The 21,419-nt window shown below is 42.9% G+C and overlaps 2 protein-coding genes across 2 annotated transcripts in view; one reads left to right on the top strand and one right to left on the bottom strand.

Moving 5' to 3' along the window:
- LOC143099926 (E3 ubiquitin-protein ligase TRIM35-like) overlaps window positions 1–21,419 on the bottom strand; it is a 491,084-nt gene that overhangs the window by 310,497 nt on the left and 159,168 nt on the right. The gene's annotated exons all lie outside the window — the stretch shown is intronic.
- atp1a1b (ATPase Na+/K+ transporting subunit alpha 1b) lies at window positions 2,231–21,240 on the top strand. The gene is made up of 21 exons (XM_076264071.1): window positions 2,231–2,275; window positions 2,870–2,929; window positions 3,378–3,581; window positions 3,840–3,953; window positions 4,450–4,584; window positions 5,152–5,269; window positions 6,220–6,488; window positions 6,848–7,156; window positions 7,828–7,962; window positions 8,746–8,941; window positions 14,479–14,654; window positions 16,241–16,377; window positions 16,993–17,143; window positions 18,078–18,246; window positions 18,533–18,687; window positions 18,988–19,111; window positions 19,785–19,930; window positions 20,098–20,228; window positions 20,506–20,607; window positions 20,952–21,043; window positions 21,212–21,240. The coding sequence occupies exons 1-21, from the start codon at window positions 2,246–2,248 to the stop codon at window positions 21,238–21,240; spliced, it is 2,982 nt and encodes a 993-aa protein (XP_076120186.1). The 5' UTR covers window positions 2,231–2,245.

Raw genomic sequence — 21,419 nt, 5'->3', positions numbered from 1 at the left:
GCAAAACGTGATCAAATGTGGCGACGGCACACAAGTTGGAAAAAACGTTTACAATACGTGATAGCCTACAGTTAATGTGAATCGCGGAAAATAACCAAAGAAAGGAATTTGCACCTCCATTCACCAATTAAAGACTGTAGTAGGCCTAGTGTTTCTACATGTTGGCACAAAACGTCATTTCTGTCAGAAGCCAGTCTATAATGCATACAGGGGTAACATGAGGTGAGTCAGACAGAAGAGGGGCCTGTCTTAGTAGCCTATTCCTGAATCCTGTCCCTTTCAAACTACGTTAAAATTGTGTGATTAGCCGCCAGCATAATAAAATCTAAACTAAAAGACAAAATCTTATTAGGCTCCAAACCTATGAGTCTAAGCCTTAGTTTAAAAAAAATCTTCAGGTGTAAGTAATAAGTCAAAGAACCACATTCTGTGTAATATAGAGGTTATCATAAGATACTGTAGTTTGTAATTTCTTTTAAAGTATACATTTTGAACACAAATGGAGTCACGGGTCCAGTGATGGATTACTGAATGGGCTTACTGGGCCCAAGAGCTCAGGGGGCCCTGATAGAAGCCCAAGCCTCTGTGTGAAGTTGCTTCTTCTCCACCCTTCTCTTTTCACAAAACTCACCGGTGGGAGGGGGGGAGGGGGGGGGGCACAAATCTGTGTCCAGGGGTTCATAATCCATCCATGCCATGCCTATGTCCGTCAAAAGTTTGGAATAACCTAATTGACTGACCTAACAAACGACTTGTTTGTGATTTTTAATAATATTTTTGCATGGTAGGAAATGTATTAAAATTCTGTTTGGGGGTCCCTCAGACCCCACCACAGATTTGGTCCCCCCCAATGTTGACATCATGACTACGGCCTTGAGTTCTAGTGCGATAACTCGGTGCTATTTTAGCCCCTCTAGTGGAATGGGTGCAAGCTGGCAGGCACCTTCAGCACCAGGGTGTAGTTAGTCTTTTAAACTTGAGTTGGTGGGCTCTGTTCTGATTATGTCGCCTTAAAGAATCCGGTGATAGGGTGCCTACAGCATCCATACCATGTACGGGTCCAAGTGCCCACGGGGACACAAGTTCGAATCCGACCTACGGTCATATCCCGATCCCACCACTTACTTCCTGTCACACTTCACTGTCCTGTCGAAATAAAAAGGCACCCCCCCCCAAAAAAAAAATAAAAAATATTTAAAAAGAAGATTTTACATGTTGAATATTTATTTCGTAGCAAATCAGGGTCTGTTTATTCATACCCAGACTCTTTCATAGGTAAAACCAAATATATTTCTCTTTAATATTGGCTATAGACATGTTTACCAAATTAGGACTAAATATAATATAGGAGAAAGATCATTGCTGGTTGGAATAAGTATGTGAGAGGCTACTGTTTCAAATTCCATCCCAATTAAAACCCACTGAGGGAACGTGGCTGATATCTGAGGCCATCAGTTTATCAATATGAACATAATGTACAAAGGCATGCTGTCTACTTTGTCAATTAGGCACAGTTGCTTACCTCCTCCTGAAATAGAACTCGCTGTGCTGATCTAACATAGTTTTGGCAAGAGACTTGGCCCTCAGTGATGTAACCGCCAAATCAGCTTGCTGGAACTTCGCCCAGCCATTCACTACCAGAATAAAAGGTTTTTTTTAAAGCATGATGGCTTTGCTTTTTTACCACCAGTGCTGAAATGAATGCACAATAAAACGGTTGTTACTATGGGCACACAGCCTCGTCTGAAGCATTTTTGAGTTGATCACTGTACACCTCTCTACTGAGTCCTTCTTTAACGTGGTATAGTCCTAATTGTGAAACCTGTGTGTTTAAAATAAACAATAAAAATAAAATACACTAAGTGGGGGTTATCTGATACTTTGGATAAAGCATCTGCTAAATCACACTTACTTTATTTTATTTATTTTGTTTACTTTAAATAAACAACAAGGTCTCTCAAAGTCGGATTTGAGAATTGAGCTCAGGCCGAGCTGTTTCTCAGGTGGTGACACCTCCACTTCACCACACCTAATATACCTCATATAGCCTTTAGACCTTATTTACTACTTACAACTGTCCTCGGCCTGGGCAGAGGTGCTACTGGTGTGCTATGGGAAACAGTCTGAGCAAAGATGCTCTGTTTCTGCCGGTCTGCAGGATGGACGTGACCAGTATGAGTTGGCGGCGACATCGGAGCAGGGAGGGGACAAGAAGAAGAAGAAGAAGAAGAACAAGGACAAGGATATGGACGAGCTGAAGAGGGAAGTAGATATGGTACGTAAAGTATATAGTATAAGTATAAGTACTGTATACTCGTTTGATCCCGTGAGGGAAATTTGGTCTCTGCATTTATGCTAAAGACAAACAGGGAAGTAGATAGGGTATGTGAAGACAAACAGGGAAGTAGATAGGGTATGTGAAGACGCCAAAGGAATTAGATATGGTACGTCACGACAAAAAGGAAAGGTAGTGAATGCTCAGATCGTGAACATAGTGGACTCCAGGTACATGCAAGGTGCTCTAGAAGTTCGACAGGACTTTTGTAGGAACAAGGCTGCTTGGCTGACTTTAGGCACAATTACATGGAGACAAGGATAATGTTATCACTCTTTCATAAGTGAAGGGCCATCATGGGAAAAAAGAAACTAGAACTGTTTAACATAAATTCACACAAACAAATTAATTAACCAACACTCATAAAACACCCTTTCAAACACACACACAAAACACACACAGACACTGTTAATTTCCTTATTCCCAATGTCAGCTATCAATGTTATCAACAATGCTTTTTAACTCAATATGTGAGCTCGCTAAAGCTATACAGAACTCTTATTTAGTCTAATATTTTATTTTCACTGTCGTTAGGATGACCATAAACTGACCCTGGATGAACTCCATCGTAAATATGGGACCGACCTGAGCAAGGTGAGCTCTTCTTTATTGCCTGTCCTGTTTATGAGTCTTGTCAACTGAGAGAAATGGCCCCTTGAAAGATTTTAGGCTCAGGAATTGAAGTACCCCATTTGTTCTGGTGTTACTTAGCAACAGGTTGCCCAACTCTAACAGCAACTCTTGTTGCTTTGTTTTTCACAAGAGCAAAACAAGACACCAAAAAACTCACTCCTCCCAGTGTTAATGAAAGATGCACATTATTTTGTATTAAACAATTTTCTCTCATCTCTCTTTATTTTTCCTTCGCTCTTCGCTCTATCTCTCAAATATGGTTTATCTGCCTGCCAAATTATGCAAAATATTTCCAAAACTTTCACTAGAATGGTAAAACATGGTTAATCTGCTAAAAAATCTGCTACACCACATAAATACACAAAGAAATGAGACTACATGTGATATTGACCCCCATTCTTTGTCCTAGGGCCTGACCAGTTCTCGGGCTGCAGAGATCCTGCTTCGTGACGGACCCAATGCCCTGACGCCACCCCCCACCACTCCCGAGTGGGTGAAGTTCTGCAAGCAAATGTTCGGAGGGTTCTCCATGCTGCTGTGGACTGGTGCCATCCTCTGCTTCCTGGCCTACGGCGTCCAGGCTGCCATGGAGGACGAGCCGGCCAACGACAATGTGAGAAATCATTAATGCGTTTCGTACATTTTTTTATTTAAATTGCCTTTTTAACTGTGTGAATGTAGACATTTCGTAAAATGATTTACTTAGATAAAGACAGATAGCATAGCATGTTTTAATATTGCAGTTTTAATATTGTAGCTTTAAACTAATGTATACAATTACATGCTGTGCATTAGTGGTAGCATAAACACTGTGGAATCATATTATCTGCTGGATGACCACAGGTTAATTCTAATTTCTCCTCTTCTGCAGTTGTACCTGGGTGTCGTGTTATCTGCTGTGGTCATCATCACTGGCTGTTTCTCCTACTACCAAGAGTCCAAGAGCTCCAAGATCATGGACTCCTTCAAGAACCTGGTCCCGCAGGTCAGCCCAAGGCCTGTTTGAACACACCAAGCACACGGAACACAGAACACACAGAAAACACGGAACACTTTACTCACTTCTTACTGTGTTTCAATGTACAGAGCATAATGGGTGTTAAGAGACATATTTTCTCTTATACTTTCTTATCTTCATTGTATGTCTTACATAGACTTTATGTTCCATCCTTTTACCTTCCATCCTTTTACCTGAGGTCCAATATATGAACAAACCAAACAAAGGGACTTGGAGTTATATGGTAGCACTGCCACCTGACAATTGGTCGGCCAATGTTTGATTCCCAAACCTACTGTTGCAAGTCTGTGCCACTTTGGCAAACAAAAAGGGTCTGCTAAATACCAGCCACTTTACTTTAATATATCAACAAAATGGCCAAATGTTGTTGTTATGTTACTGAAGCTAAAATTAGCATGGTATTGTCTAGCATGTGTTCCTTAAAGTGACTATTGTGTTGTTTTGTTGTGTTTGTGTGTATCAGCAAGCCTTGGTGCTGCGTGATGGAGAGAAACTGAACATCAATGCCGAGACTGTGGTGGTGGGGGATCTGGTGGAGGTGAAGGGTGGAGATCGCATCCCTGCCGACATCCGCATCATCGCCGCTCACGGCTGCAAGGTATAGTGCCACCGCACACCACGTCACTTCATGTTGCAAATGAGCTGGGTTTTCAAAAAATAATAATAACACACCCACACATGCACACACACACACACACACACACACACGCACACGCACACACATGCACGCACACATACTCATACACAGACACACACACACACACACACACACACACACACACAAAGACACACACATTCAAAGTAAGCTTGCTATGAGCACAGATGAACAAACAAGGACAGGAAAGTGTACACACAGAAAAGCAAATGCACAAAAAGTTGTGTTTCTGGTATTGCCAGAATGTACACTCTTAAAACAAATGTGTTAGTCCCTATCTGGACATAGTGTCAAAAAACAACAAAACTTGTGTTATTTTCAACACATTCATTTTAAGAATGTACACAGTATAACAAAAGCAATGTGTTACAATACAAACTGTGTTGTCCCTATCTGGGTATAGAGATGTGTCAAAAACAACACAAGTTGTGTTAAAAACAACACATTCATTTTAAGATCGTATTGTGATAGTCCGCTCAGGGCACTGATGTGAGAGTTGACCTCTTTCAGGTGGACAACTCCTCTCTGACTGGTGAATCTGAGCCACAGACCAGATCACCAGACTTCTCCAACGACAACCCCCTCGAGACCAGGAACATCGCCTTCTTCTCCACCAACTGTGTGGAAGGTGGAGTATTTCACAACATGCATTATGTCTCCGTCTATTTTTTTTTATTATTATTATTATTTTTTTTTAAGTATATTTTTGTGCCTTACTTTTTTTGTGCATACTTTTTATGCCTTTTAATCAGCCAGTCGTGCCACAGCTGGGGCCCATCTATGTGTATTTTAACTAGGTTAAAGGTTGTATCACCGATTGCAGGCCCAAAAAAGGCCCAAACGTAAATGATCACATTCATCTAATCTAATCTTCATCTAATCTTTCCTAACAATCTGCTAGCTGCCCACCCCATAATCAGGCCGTCAAAAAAATGCATCTCTGTAGGCAGCCTAGGCTCTGAGATCTGCACACAAAAATAAATGCTACCAAGGGTTGCCAACCACTCAAAGGCTAAATAAAGTGTTCCAACCAATAACCGACGAGATGCGCGTTCAGGAGAGTTTCAATTGCACGGGAGGGAGTAGCAAGCTAGCTCTCTGTTTTTTTTGAACGTCAACAGAAGTGATGTTACCCTGCCATCGCTGATATAACCTTTAAAGTTGCGAGCGATTTTTTTTATTTATTTATTTATTTTTTTTGCTACCATTCCGCTGCCGGACCATAGAGAACAATAGGAAACCTGCCGCTTGCCGTTGGCTAATGTGATCCCTGCCTTACAGTGGGGCTACACTGAGTGCCCAACTGAAGTATTCTGGTCACAGAGCAGAGCAGTATTAGCTTCTACTATAAGCAATGGAACTGGCTACATAAGACAAGAGAGAGCTGAGCACATCTGAAACAACAACGAGCCTTCTATTTATTTATTTGATTTATTTAGCACACATTAACATGGTGCAAGGACGGAACAGAGCCCAATGGGCTTGTACTAAAATTCTAAAACTATTTGTACACTTGGTGTAACCAGAATGTGTTGAAATGCACGTTCGGATGCGTGATCTTCCTCCGTGTTTGTGCAGGAACTGCCCGCGGTATCGTGATCAGCACCGGCGACCGGACTGTGATGGGCCGCATCGCCACGCTGGCGTCGGGCCTGGAGGTGGGACGCACGCCCATCTCCATTGAGATCGAGCACTTCATCCACATCATCACGGGCGTGGCCGTCTTCCTGGGTGTCTCCTTCTTCATCCTGTCCATCATCCTGGGCTACAGCTGTCTGGAGGCAGTCATCTTCCTTATCGGCATCATCGTCGCCAACGTGCCCGAGGGGCTGCTGGCTACTGTCACAGTGAGTGTGTATGTGTGTGTGTGTATGTATGTCAGAGACAGAGACCGAGACAGAGAGCTCAAGGGACTTCTTGCCAACAGTCACAGTGAGAGTTTGTGTATGAGAGAGTTCACGAGAGACTGCTCTCCACTGTCACTTGAGTGTATGCGTCACCTTAAGTGCGTCTATGTGTGTGTGAGAAAGTGCTTGAGGGTATGCTAGCCACTGTCACTGTGTGTGTGTTTACGTGTGCGTGTGTGGTGTGTGTGTGTGCGTGCGCGTGTGTATGTGTGTATGCGCACGTGTGTGTGTGATTTTTTTTTTTTTTTTTTGTATGTGAGATTGTTGACATTGTTGACATCCATATAACCTGTCTCAAGGTGTGTCTGACCCTGACGGCCAAGCGCATGGCCAAGAAGAACTGCCTGGTGAAGAACCTGGAGGCCGTCGAGACGCTCGGCTCCACCTCCACCATCTGCTCCGACAAGACCGGCACCCTGACCCAGAACCGCATGACGGTCGCCCACATGTGGTTCGACAACCAGATCCACGAGGCCGACACCACCGAGAACCAGAGCGGCGCCACCTTCGACCGCAGCTCCACCACCTGGGCTTCACTGGCCCGCGTCGCCGGCCTCTGCAACCGAGCCGTCTTCCTCGCCGAGCAGACCGACGTTCCCATTCTCAAGGTAACGGAGATTAGAGTTCCCCGTCGCTATGACGGATATCCATCAACTGGCTTCCATAGAGGCCATGATATCATTGTACATCCCAAGGGGGGGGGGGATATGTTTCTTCAGGCGCATGTTGTAGAAAATGTTGTAGAAAACTATCGCTTTTATTTTGAAACTGGTCTTCATGTAAGTATCCTTGTCTGCGAAATACCTATTGCATTATTTACATATACAATTTATACAGTCAGTTAGTGCTTTTTCCACCAGGATTTATCCATTTTTATATCATTAGCAAACAAATCTCCCATGAACACTGGAGATGGCTGTAATGGCTACAGCAGCCCAAATTGAATCCATGCACAATGGCAAACCAAATGATATATATATATATCATTTGAATGTAAATATAAGTATATACATATAAGTATATATGTCATATATATATATATATAATATATGAGGTTATTGTAAAGTCTAAAGAGAACAGCTGCTTCCTGCAATTTATCTTTTTCCAAGAAACGCCAATCTCGTGAGAAACACATCCTCACTTCAATGTTTGTCCAATTTACGACTACGTTCCCTGGCTTTGTAAGTCCCTTTGGGCAAAAGTATTGACCAAATACGTGAAACAGAAATGTACAGTATGCTTTTTGTCTCTTACCGTTGTGCCGCGTCTTCTCACACAGAGGGATGTGGCCGGAGACGCGTCGGAGTCTGCTCTGTTGAAATGCATCGAGCTGTGCTGCGGATCCGTCAGAGAGATGAGAGAGAAGTACACAAAGATCTCCGAGATCCCCTTCAACTCCACCAACAAATATCAGGTACAAGCACACGCACACACATGCACGCACGCACGCACTCACACACACACACACACACACACACCATTTACTGTATGTATGTACTGTATGTATGTCCACATGAAGAAAATGGTACAAATATTAAGTATGCAGTACAATAAGCAAACTCATGGACCAGTGGCACACAGCAAGTCTTCACAATACTTAATTAGCACAATAATCAGCTCTTATGGCTCTAAGTAGCAACGTATCCGCCATATGTGGTGGCTGCCAATAATAGCAGAGAGGGCACAGTACTTTTTGGCCATCCCAAGTTATGCTGCCCTCTTACTATCAACCTGTGTGTGTGTCCTAGGCTACCAAATATGAATACGAGTAGTCTGCACCTATAGCATAGCTCTGAGATGGTGTTTAGGAGTGGTTGGTATTTAACTACTTTGGTGCTGAAAGCCTCCTCCATGCTAGAATCAAAGGGGCAGCCTACCTCAAAAATGTACACCTCACTGGACTCCACATTGATAATAACAACTTCTGGTGTATTGGCAACCAGATGTAAGAAAGTACTGGTTACTATTGCAGTGCTGAAACATGGATGGTTTTACCTGAGAATGTTTGTACATTCTTACTGATGAGGGTAGAAAATGGTTTGATATATCTTTCACTATGAGGTCTATTGTTCTGTCATGACGTGCTATGTACATTCCTTTGGAGCAAACCTTTGCTCTGGAGCGAACCTTTGGAGCAAAAGAATGACTGAAGTACATTTTTGGATCGTAAGAGAAATTTCCTTTCCTCTGGACACAGCTGTCCATCCATAAGAACCCCAACGCGGCCACAGAGTCCACCCACCTGCTGGTGATGAAGGGGGCACCGGAGCGGATCCTCGACCGCTGTTCCACCATCATGATCCAGGGCAAGGAGCAGCCGCTGGATGAGGAGATGAGAGACTCCTTTCAGAACGCCTACCTGGAGCTGGGCGGCCTTGGAGAGAGAGTGCTGGGTGAGAGAGAGAGAGGGAGTGCTGGGTGAGAGAGAGAGAGGGAGTGCTGGGTGAGAGAGAGAGAGAGAGGGAGAGAAGGAGAGGGAGAGAGAGAGAGAGGGAGAGAGAGAGACAGATAGACAGTGGGAGAGAGATAGAGCGGAGTGAGTGAGAGAGAAGGAGAGAGAGAGACAGATGGAGAAAGAGAAAAGAAGAGAAAGACAGGGAGAGAGTGTGCTGGGTGAGAGGGGGAGAGAGCTGGGTGAGGAAGAGAGAAAAAGAGAGATTTTGAGATTTTAACTCTTTCTTTATTGGTTTACAAAAACACTGAAAGATTCACACAATTAAATTCTTGTTAGGATAAAAATTATGTTAAAAAAATAATAAAATAAAAGGACTACAAAAGTTGACTAAAGAGCAAATTGTCATCAATGACGGAACACAGTGCCTGTCTGCAGCACCACACAGCCTCAAAAGATTTAAGATTCTGCATGAGTTTGTAAAACCGGAAATCAATTAAGACTCTGGCCTTGACAAGAGCAGGAAACAAAACTAACTCATCATTTCCAGGCTGATTCTCAATTTTGTTTTTTCTGCTGACATAAATAGCCATCTTAGCTTCACCCAGAATAAAATTCAACAGTTTACATTCATTTTGTTTTCTTTTTCGATTTCTGAAACCAAGAATGAAAGTCTCTGGGGAGAACTCTTCGTTAAAACAATTAAACAAGTGTTCCATGACTGTAAACAGTGGCCTCAACCTTGAGCAGTGCAAAAAAGCATGAAAAACAGTTTCCCTCTGAAAACAGAAAGGACAATCTTGACCCACAGCTGGATTTAAGACAGAGACAAAGGCATTAACAGCAACTGCCCCATAAAGGAGTCTCCACTGCAAATCTCCCACCCTCTTAGGCAATGGTGGTTTGTAAAGTGCTCTCCATTCGGGTTTCACATCCACACTTAAATTCAAAACAGCCCGCCAGGGTGTGTCAACCCTACTCATTAAACACTTCTTATTGAACACTTTCACACAAGCATGATAAAACTGTTTTCCCATGGCAACGCTCAACCCAACAGTGGTTATGCCTGACAAGAGCAGGCCAGCACACTCATCCAGAATAGGTGAAAGTACCAATGCAGGAAAGTCATCAAACACATCCGGTCGCACCATTCCTGAGCAATAATCCTCAAGTAATGTCCGTTCATCCGTGTTGCATGTAGTTGCATTGCATCCATGTAGTGCGCCACTTATCCAGGAGTTGTGTGGCCACACGAAGAGACCTTAGTCCAATGGAGGCAGCAAACCTCCTAGCGTTCCGAAAGTCTGACCCTGCCAGGTCTACTACATCCTTCAATGTCACCATCCTAGAATCAAGAAACCTCCTCTGGAGTGAAGGGAAATCGGATGAGGAAATGTCCATTCTTGCGCCGCCAACCACAGGTTTTTGTAGAAGCCAGTGTAAGGAGATTGTTGCCCCCTGCCTTTGAACATTAAACATGCCCCAAATTTTAAGAAGAGTGACTTATCAAGCCCCAGCTCCCCACAAGTTCTTAAAATTGTGCAGCTCAGAAGTTTCCAAGCGACAACTGTGGGTCCAGTAAGGAGCTTTTGCACAAACTGCAACCTAAAAGCAGCAGTTCTGCTATGAAAATGTATAAGACCATGTCCCCCCTCTTCCTTTGGCAAAAACAAAACTGACTGTGGAACCCAGTGTAACTTATCCCAGAAAAAGTTCCCAACAACAGACTGCAACTTGTTCAGAAGGTCTAGTGGAGGATCCACACAGGCCAGAAGATGCCAAAAGGATGAGGCCACCAAGTTATTTATGATGAGCACACGCCCCCTGTAAGACATCTTAGGCAGGAGCCACTTCCACCTTTCAAGCCGCCCATTAATACTTTCTACTGCCCCCTCCCAATTTTTCTGCAAAACTTCGTCATCCCCCAGAAAAACACCCAAATACTTAAAACCATCTTTCTTCCAAACTAACCCATCAGGGAGCCTTGGCACCCCTTCCCCCCACTGTCCAAGCAATAGAGCCTCGCTTTTAGCCCAGTTAACTCTGGCTGATGAAACTGACCCAAAATCTCTTAAAATGTTTAACAAGTACCTCTATATCCCCTCTCCCGCTAATTAAAAGGACTGTCATCGGCATAGGCAGACAAACAGCAAAGGAGAAGCCAGGTATAGACAGACCATTTAATGCCCCTCTTAACCTATGTAAAAGAGGCTCTATTGCTATAGAATACAGCATTCCAGACAAAGAGCAACCCTGTCTTACACCTCTGCCAACCTTGAAGGGAGCACTTAACCCACCATTGACTTTGAGTATACTCTCTACATCTCTGTACAGAACCCTGATCTTTCTTACAAAGCCTTCACTGAACCCAAAGGCAAGTAAAGCGTCCCACAGAGGGACCTATGCTCCACTCTGTCAAAAGCTTTTTCTTGATCTAGTGAAACCAAACCCACATCAATTCCAAGAAGTTTGGAAACATGTATGATATCACGAATTAAAGCCACATTATCAAAAATAGACCTACTGGGAACACAATATGTTTGGTCCGGATTGATGACCTGGTCCATTACCTTGGACAGCCTGTTGGCCAAAACTTTAGACAGCAACTTGTAGTCGCTACACAAGAGCAACACGGGTCTCCAACACCTAATATCAGTGAGATCGCCTTTTTTAGGGAGAAGTGTGAGGACTGCCCTACGACAGATCACTGGCAGACGCCCCCCAGCAAGATTATCATTGAGCACGGCAAGCAAGTCCTCCCCTATCTCCGACCAAAAAGACTTATAAAATTCTGCAGGAATGCCATCCAGGCCCGGGGCTTTACCACACTCCAAACCCTGAAGGGCCCTCTCCAGTTTCTCCAGTGTCAGGGCGGCGTCAAGCTCGGCAAAGGACTCAATTGAAATTTGGGGCAGATCTCCCAGAAAAAGTCTGTCAGGTTCTCCGTCCCTTAGTTCGCTCTTGTATAGATCCTGATAGAACTGAACAGCTCTGTTCCGAATCTCACGATCACCAGTCAATAAAGCTCCAGACTCAGATTTTAAAGAATGGATCAATCTTTTCTGTCCAATTTTCTTCTCCAGACTAAAAACAAACTTTGAAGGAACATCCATCTGCTCCACACTCCGAAAACGTGAACGGACCAAAGCACCCTTAGCATTAATTCCTATTAACTCAGCTAATGCATTCTTTTTCAGATTCTCAATTTCATCATGAGTCCCAGTAGAGTAAGCCAAATTTTGAATTTCCTTTAACTCCTCTTCCAAGATCTCAATAGACTGGGTTCTGTCTCTTGTGATGTTTTGAGTGTACTGTTTACATAATACCTATCAAGCCTGGCCATGGAAATCATGCTACCATGAGCATGAGTCCAGGTATATTGCCTGTGCTCTTTATGAAAAGTCCTCCACATATCACTTAGATCATGCGTGTGTATACACTGGCTGTTTTTACGTGAAAGCATATGTGGCTCTACATGATTCCTGTCTATGTCATGTTCTGTGCAATTAAAGTCTCCCCCAACAAATAGATACTCATTACCGCTACACCCAGCTATAGTAGTAGACAACTTGTCAAGGAAGGACACTCTATCCGTTGCTTTTGTAGGGGCATAAACACAAATGAAAGTGAAAACATGGCCCTGACTTTAAATAGTCTGCCTTGTATAACCTCCACACATTCATGGGAAGTTGGAGTGAAACCCTTTGCAAATAAAATCGCAACACCACCACTGACAGAAGTGTTATGGCTTAAAAGAGAGAGCCCATCCCACTCTAATGCCCAATCAGCCGCGTTCGCGGTGTCGCTATGCGTCTCCTGCAGTAAGACAAGGCGCTTTATACGGAACAGCTCATAAAGCTCAGCTCTCTTCAATGAGTCTCTTGCCCCGTTTATGTTCAGGGAAGCCATACAAACCACACCCATAAATAAAGACAAAAAGAAAAAAGGAAACTTATGCATATACCTAAACATTGTAAAATTGCGCTTATTTACCGGTGTCACCCAAAAGAACATTTAACTTTGTGATGAACTTTTTCAAGCGGTAACACTCTTGCCTTGTTACAAGACCTTCGGAAATGAACAATTTTGCTTTAGTCATAAATTGCTCTACATCAGGGAAATATTTTTATCAATCTGAAGCTTTTTAACATGCTTCGTTTGAGACAGAAAATTCTTAACGTCATCCACAGTATATGACTGAGAAGCAAAACCACTCAAACGCATACTGCAACTAATACTGCAGTCAGAATCAAACTCGCTTTCTGATTCATTCGTCACTTCACTTTGACCTTTAACGTTAGTAAGAACCTTCGCGGTTTTAGCTTTAGCAGATTCATGTGTCTCTTATTTTGTCGGGGTCGGGGAACTTTAAACGTTGGGCCTACTTCCTCCGCCTCCATTTGGGAACTTTCGTCTTCCGCATCATTATCATCAGTCTGATCCGCATCTAATGCCCTGTTTTGGGAGGTGATATTATCATTGCTACGAGATACGTCAGGTTCAATTTGGCCATTATCTTTCCCTGCCAAATCTACAGGACTGTTATGAGGCTGGGTAGTCTCTAGCTGAGGCACCGTACCCTCTCCCTCTGCTTGACAACCCTCTGCAACTTCCCCCCCACTAGGAGAGTCAATAATCTCAGGGGATTCTTCAGATGGCTTGACGCTAACGTTACCCAGCCCAGGTCCACCGGTAGTGGGCTCATCTCTTTTTTGGGGACAGGCCCGCACCAGCAATGGGGAATTGGTCAATATTGCTGTCTTCCTAATGGGTGACACCAGTTTGCCATAGCGGGAGAGAGTTTCTTTAAGAACATCGTCCTTAATGAATGGCGGGATATTAGAAAGGATCACTTTCTTAGGAGGAGATGATAAAGGAAAAACTGGTGAAAGTGCCGTCGATTATAACACCACGTTCAACGACAGCGTTAACCAGGTCTACCGAAGCCAAAAACAAAACAACCGCACTGTTCATTCGAGCAGCAGAAACTATTTTATCGTGGCCAATGATTTCACCTATAGCTAAGCTACAATCTTCGATGCTGTGTTGGCTGTAATTTTAATGCCATGTCGCCGCGTTAAAGATTCAAACTTCTCTTTACTTGAGGCTGCCATGCTCCCAGCACAGTAAAAGTGCCTCGGTAAGAGAGGAAATTACCAAACCCCACCAAAAACCCCTAAGTTGTACCAATACCTTCAACAAACACAATGACCATAAACATAGAAAAGAAGATAAAGAAAGAGAAAAGAAAAAGAGTAAAGGATCAGAGTACCTGGCACAGCGGCCACACACAGCACTCACTCACACGCTCAAGCTCTGCCCACTCGCTCGCATGCACACAGAGAGAGAGAAAGAGAGAGAGAGAAACAGAAAGAGCACATGGACGTTTGTGTGAGTAATAGTGGGGTACAGTACATCAGGCATAAAGATGGCTCTCCCTCCCCTCCTGAGCAGAACTCTATGTTTCTTTTTTGTAATAATTTTAGATGAATAAACTGCAGTGACACTAAATGACCAAATGCAAATGTACATGCTCAGGTTTCTGCCACTCAAACATGGCTGATGACCAGTTCCCCGAGGGATTCCAGTTCGACATGGACGACCTGAACTTCCCCACAGAGAACTTGTGTTTCGTGGGCCTCATGTCCATGATTGACCCTCCTCGCGCCGCCGTACCTGACGCTGTGGGCAAATGCAGGAGTGCCGGCATCAAGGTGCATTTTCGATTTTTTAAGTGTTTTTTTTTTGTGTGTGTTTTTTTAAATTATTATTTTAGTTCCACACACCAGCAGGTCCAAATTAAGTAAGGGATAATGTATAGAACGCCGGTCATTATGGGGAAAATAAGTCCCGACAGGGCGAACCGGACCCCGACGCGCCAGCGGAGGGGTCTTGTTTCGCCCTGAATGGACTTATTTTCCCATAATGACCGGCGTTCTATACATTATCCCGCTTATTATACGGCTACCTGCCAAAACGAAAAAATAAACTCCACGATATGTCTCTTTACACTTATTTGTTACCGTTTCGTCTTGGCTTTTGCTGAGAAACAAATAGTTCGCAACACACGCTGAACTTGAATCAGACATTCTTTAGAACTCAGCTGATCAACCGTCTGCTTTCACTTTTGAAAGTTCCAATGGAAGAAGTGACCGGAATACTTGCGGAGTGATATGATCAGCAGCACAAAACCCGTTGCCATTGACAGCGGTAATTATATGTTTGCAGCGGTAATTACATGAATTTATTTTACCGTAGAACGTTGGGAAATCCCATTCAAGTCAATGGAGCGTTCTACTAGCATTGTGAAGAGCCGTATAATAAATGATGATATACAATAATTATCACTTATATATTGCACATTATAGGTAAAGCAATGCATGTTTTATACTGTATAGCACATTTCATAGCACAAAGCACAGAGGCAGTTCAGTGTGCTTTACATATTCACCTTATTCAGCCCCGCCCATTTTTTAAAATTCCACGTTGTCTTTAAACTTCCGGTCGGCTAGCTTCATTACACGGCAAAAGAGGATAGAGAGGCTAACTTACAGAACAGCCGCTCCAAAGTCAGTTTTTTCCTAACTTCAGATAGGAAAGCTGTATAACAGAAATGTCTTAAGTCACCAAAATCCTAAATAAACGTTCCTAACTTTAGGATGACCCATAATATATGATGCCAGTCATCTCGATAGAGCTCTGCTATCTCAATGTATCGCAATGGATGTACTGCTCAATCGGAAGTTCGGAGACAATGTGGGCAAAGCTAGCGCCCCCATGTTTGCGCGCGGAATAAGGTGAATAACAGAAAGAAGAACAGATAAAAAAGAAGAGAAATATAGTAACATGCCTCACTACAAACCCCTACAACACCTGGTAGCACAACATCTACAACACCTGGTAGTACAACATCTACAACACCTGGTAGTACAACATCTACACCACCTGGTAGTACAACATCTACAACACCTGGTAGTACCACATCTACAACACCTGGTAGTACAACACCTGGTAGTACAACATCTACAACACCTGGTAGTACAACACCTGGTAGTACAACATCTACAACACCTGGTAGTACAACATCTACAACACCTGGTAGTACAACATCTACAACACCTGGTAGTACAACACCTGGTAGTACAACATCTACAACACCTGGTAGTACAACATCTACAACACCTGGTAGTACATCTACAACACCTGGTAGTACAACATCTACAACACCTGGTAGTATGACTTACTTATAGAACAAGTATTATTTGCTCCTGTTTCATATGTCTCGTGCTCTTCTCATTAGGTCATCATGGTAACGGGAGATCATCCAATCACTGCTAAGGCCATCGCCAAGGGAGTAGGCATTATCTCAGAAGGCAATGAAACTGTGGAGGACATCGCAGCGCGGCTCAACATTCCTGTTGATGAAGTTAACCCCAGGTATCCTGCTGTTACACACAACACTACCATTTTTGTCAGTAAAGGGGAAAGCATCTTAGCCATTATGCCATTATGTTACACTTCATATTTCTTAATGTGTGTGTGCATTGCTGAAGCTGTATTTATTTGTAGTATCATGGCAAACAGTTACAATTTCGAAAAATAAGAAAGGATGAGCTCCAAACTTTGCACATTAGAGATTGGTAGAGCAGTAACAGTGTATGGATTTTATCTTTTCATTGTGGCATATTATTTTGAACCACCACCTCTGTGTGAGATGTGTATCTTGGTACAGTTTTTTTTTTATTGTGTATCTTGGTACAGTTTTTTTAATTGTGTATCTTGGTACAGTTTTCTTTTATTATGCTAATGCTATGCTATTTATTTGTTTTTTATAACTCTTATGCAGTGTATTGTCTTGTAGTGGTGTTATCTCTATCTTTAAGCATTGATTCAGATAGTCATTGCAGAGAATGTCAACATATAACAGTCAGTTTAAGCTGTTGATTTGGTGCAAGAAGTTAACCTTACCATATAATACCACTGTTTGTCTGGAAGTGTGAATATCTTGGTAAAGTTTTAATTGTCGTTAACCAAGCCTACTGTTTCCCCCAGGGACGCCAAGGCGTGCGTGGTGCATGGCGGGGACCTGAAGGACATGGACTGCGAGAAGCTAGACGACATCCTAAAGTACCACACCGAAATCGTCTTTGCCAGGACCTCGCCCCAGCAGAAGCTCATCATAGTGGAGGGCTGCCAACGCCAGGTGAGGGGTCATGGGGGTCACATATAAGGAATGTGCTGCATCTTACATCTTACACCTGGGCTACACCAGGTGCACATCTGAAGCGCTCCAGTTGTGTAGCATGACAATTATTTTAGAAGACTGGTCTAATTTTTTTGTGGAGTATTTATATTTTATCAAGGCAATAGTGATGTATTAAAGGTGCCATCTGTAAGAATTGAGGTAAAAATATCCCCAAAATTAGCTACACGCATAAAAAGAATAAGAAGAAATAAGGGCGATGATGTCATTAAAAAAATATCAACCTGAATTAGCATGCTAAATTACTAGCCACAGCCCGACAGGTGTCATAATACCAGTTTCGGCCATGGGAGGCGGTATGCGTGCAACATAACCGCCAGCCAAACTGCAATACACGTTTCTCGGTTGTTACTCTAGGGTAGACCAACTCACTTTCTGGAGGTATACTGCCCCTATCTTTTATGGACTGTGGAGTATGAATTGATTTTTTGGCGGAAATTACACATGGCACCTTTAAGGACAATTGTTTGTGTATCTATTAAGGCCTTTTTATGCATTTGTTTACAATCTAGAGGGTCCAAAATGTAACTATACTCTGCTATACTGTATAGCACTGTATATAGTATCTTTGACATCAAAAGCAGTTCATGGAGATGCAATTACAATTGCAAACATGAAGTCTATAGATCTCTCTACTAATAGATTGCCTTAGTTCACCTTTTAGCCAATTCCTCAATAATTCGCAGGTCCACTAGCTAAATCTGCTAAATTTTTGCCCTTGAACGACCCTTGAAAAGTGACAGATTTATTTTACATAGTGTACCTAAAGTAGGTCAGCTGTCAAACTGTGAGAGCATTTGTAGAGACAGGCCTTTCAATAATGTTGAAGTTCAGCCCCAGGGGTTGATTAACACGGAATTGTTGGACACTACAGGGAGCCATCGTGGCAGTGACAGGTGACGGTGTGAACGACTCGCCAGCCCTTAAGAAGGCAGACATCGGCGTTGCTATGGGCATTTCTGGCTCTGACGTATCCAAGCAAGCCGCCGACATGATTCTCCTGGATGACAACTTTGCCTCCATTGTCACCGGAGTGGAGGAAGGTGGGTGTTAAAACATTTTAAACATATTCACTGTACTACATGGAAGACGCAGTATTTGTATGCAACACAAACTGTGTTGTCCCTATCTGGACATAGAGAAGTGTTAAAAACAAACACAATTTGTGTTAACACATTAAGAGTTAATTTAAGAGTGTAGCATTTTGTTAAATAACTCCAAATAACTCCAAAGGAGAAGTGTAAGTGTTTGTTGTCCGATTCCATAGTACTCCAAGACTGTCAGCAGAAATGGGATAATAATATTGATATATTGATGCTTACCCTATAGGCCGTCTGATTTTCGACAACCTGAAGAAGTCCATCGCCTACACACTGACCAGCAACATCCCAGAGATCACCCCATTCCTCTTCTTCATCATCGCTAACATCCCCTTACCCCTCGGCACGGTCACCATCTTGTGCATTGACCTGGGCACTGACATGGTAAGGGACGAAGATATTTTGCTTACATGTCTTAGACGATAGCACAGCAAAGTGCTATCTGCAGGACTCATCCTTACAGTATAAAACAAATGAAGAAGGCACAACAATCGTGGAAAACAGTGGATGTTCTTACACTTTGATCTTAACTAAACCGTACAACAGTGAACACTGGCCGTGTAATTTTCATCAGTGACCAGTTTTTACTTTTACGTACTTTTATCCGCATCCGTAATCGTATCTTTTATTCAGGCATATCAGCGCTACCTAAAACACTATGTTCATTCTGATTTCCTCCTCCAGGTCCCCGCTATCTCTCTGGCCTATGAGGCTGCGGAGAGTGACATCATGAAGAGGCAGCCTAGGAACCCCAAGACGGATAAACTGGTGAACGAGAGGCTGATCAGCATAGCCTATGGCCAGATTGGTAAGCACACGAGATGAAAGACAAAAAAGACAGTACATCTACATTTACGTTTTTTCATTTAGCAGAAGCTTTTATCCAAAGTGACTTACACATGCCAATTATATTACAAGGGCCATTATCCCCAGAGCAACTCAGGGTCAAGTGCATTGCTCAAGGGCACAGCAGTGGAAGCCGGGTATTGAACCCACAACTTTTCAGACTATTGCAAGCCCAGCTCCTTAGCCACTATACGCTACCACCGCCCCAGTAGGCCTATAGTGTAGGATCGCAATTGTATCATAATGTAGCATTGGACTAAATGTTGTAATAGTGTCATTTTTTCGCCTCTTGGGCAATCTTGCCCCTAGTAAGCAACAGTTTGCCTAGATCAGCCTACACAATCTTACTATATTTTTTTTATCTATTTATTGCCTTTAATTGAGTCTAGATAGAGCTAGCTTGGCTAAATAAACTGGCTTCGGTCAAGTGGATAGTAATATGAGGTTAGCCCAGTAACTATGACTGGTTTGTAGGGGTAGAAAACAACAGATATTGTATGACTCAGTGAAGAGCAGCTAGCAGTTATAAATGAATGAATGCAATTCTTGTTGCCAACTGAGAGACTCTACGTAGATACGACTGTTGATAGAGAAAACTGGTGCATCACCATCACTGCTTTTGTGTTTTCTTCCAGGTATGATCCAAGCTTTGGCAGGATTCTTCACCTACTTTGTCATTCTTGCCGAAAACGGCTTCCTGCCCGCAACATTACTGGGCATCCGTGTCAATTGGGATGATAAACACTGCAATGACCTGCAGGACAGCTATGGCCAGCAGTGGGTAAGCTGTCCTTCAGTAACTCACTGTGTTAAAAGTCCTACTGTTTATAGGGTTTTTTATATGATTGGCAATGACAATTTACAGTTTGATAGTCTTTGGTGTACTTTGCATCATAGTAGTGTTGTTGTTTAATGTGTGTTTTGCCTTTTGTTGTTGTTGTTTTTTAGACCTATGAGCAGAGGAAGATAGTGGAGTTCACCTGCCACACTGCCTTCTTTGCCAGCATTGTGATAGTGCAGTGGGCTGACCTGATCATCTGCAAGACCCGGAGGAACTCTGTCTTCCAGCAGGGCATGAGGTATGGCCCACAGACCATGATGCCGGACCACGGTCACCTTGGCCTGTCAAGCGTGTGCTTCTTATAAACTCAAAACAAAAAATCTGTGAACAGTAACAATCTCAGTAATGACTCACTCCATTCAGTTCAGATGCTACAAATAACCACTTTACTTTGAGCTTCATCCCACAAGACTAAGAACATTAGATTCTTATTTGATATGTGGTATGTTGATACATTATGTGAGCTTGTATGTTTGTAAGACGTGACACTGAGCGATGTTTCTGCTCTGCTTCAGGAATAAGATCCTGATCTTCGGCCTGTTTGAGGAGACGGCCCTGGCAGCCTTCCTCTCCTACTGCCCCGGCATGGGCATCGCCCTCAGGATGTACCCACTCAAGTAAGAGAAGAGTAGACTAATGTGTTACATTATAAAGCCTTCATGAAAACATCACTCTGCAAACAAGTATGAAGAAGTCTGTTTCCATTTTCAGTGTTTTGACCTCATGATTTGTGTAGTTTACCTGAAATTAACTATTCCTACTGTATCAAAATGCACAGTTATGCACTTTAATTGAGTATGATACTGTATATAACATGTAGATTTTTTTTTTTCTATTCCAAATCAATCAGTCAAGCCAGAGACCTTTGTACAAACCTTCCTGCATTTAGCATCAACTAGTGGATTTCATGAACGTTTTGGATTTCCTGGTGATTTATCTTCATGCCTCTTTGTGCTTGTAGGATCAACTGGTGGTTCTGCGCTCTCCCCTACTCCCTGCTCATCTTCATCTATGACGAGATCAGGAAGCTCATCCTCAGACGGAACCCAGGAGGTGAGAACCTGTTCCTTTTTTTCCACAACAGCTTATTTACATTTACTAATTTGGCAGATTCCAAAGTGACTTACAGCAAGTGAATAATATGTCAGCTATTTGCAGTTTGCATACAGTGAATGATGGAAGAGTACTTGATGAAAGTAATTGAGCTCTTTTTTTTTGCAGGTTGGGTGGAGAGAGAGACATACTATTAAAGTGAATGTTATCATTTTGTTGTATGGTAGATATGCTGCTACTTAACCTCTGTACTGTACATTTGGAAGTGTTTACATAGGGAATGCTTGGCATTTACTCATACAAACACACATACAGTATGCTCACTCTCTCACTCACCCTCTCTAACTCTCTCAGTCTCTCTCTTTCTTTCTGTATT

This window comes from Alosa pseudoharengus, unplaced genomic scaffold, assembly GCF_046254945.1.
Source record: "Alosa pseudoharengus isolate Yale_2024_CS ecotype anadromous, Long Island Sound unplaced genomic scaffold, YU_APseudo_1.1 YU_APseudo_1.1_scf_3, whole genome shotgun sequence".
Lineage (NCBI taxonomy): Eukaryota > Metazoa > Chordata > Actinopteri > Clupeiformes > Clupeidae > Alosa > Alosa pseudoharengus.
Note: the sequence above shows the minus strand (reverse complement) of the source record. Positions and strands in the feature narration are given on the sequence as shown.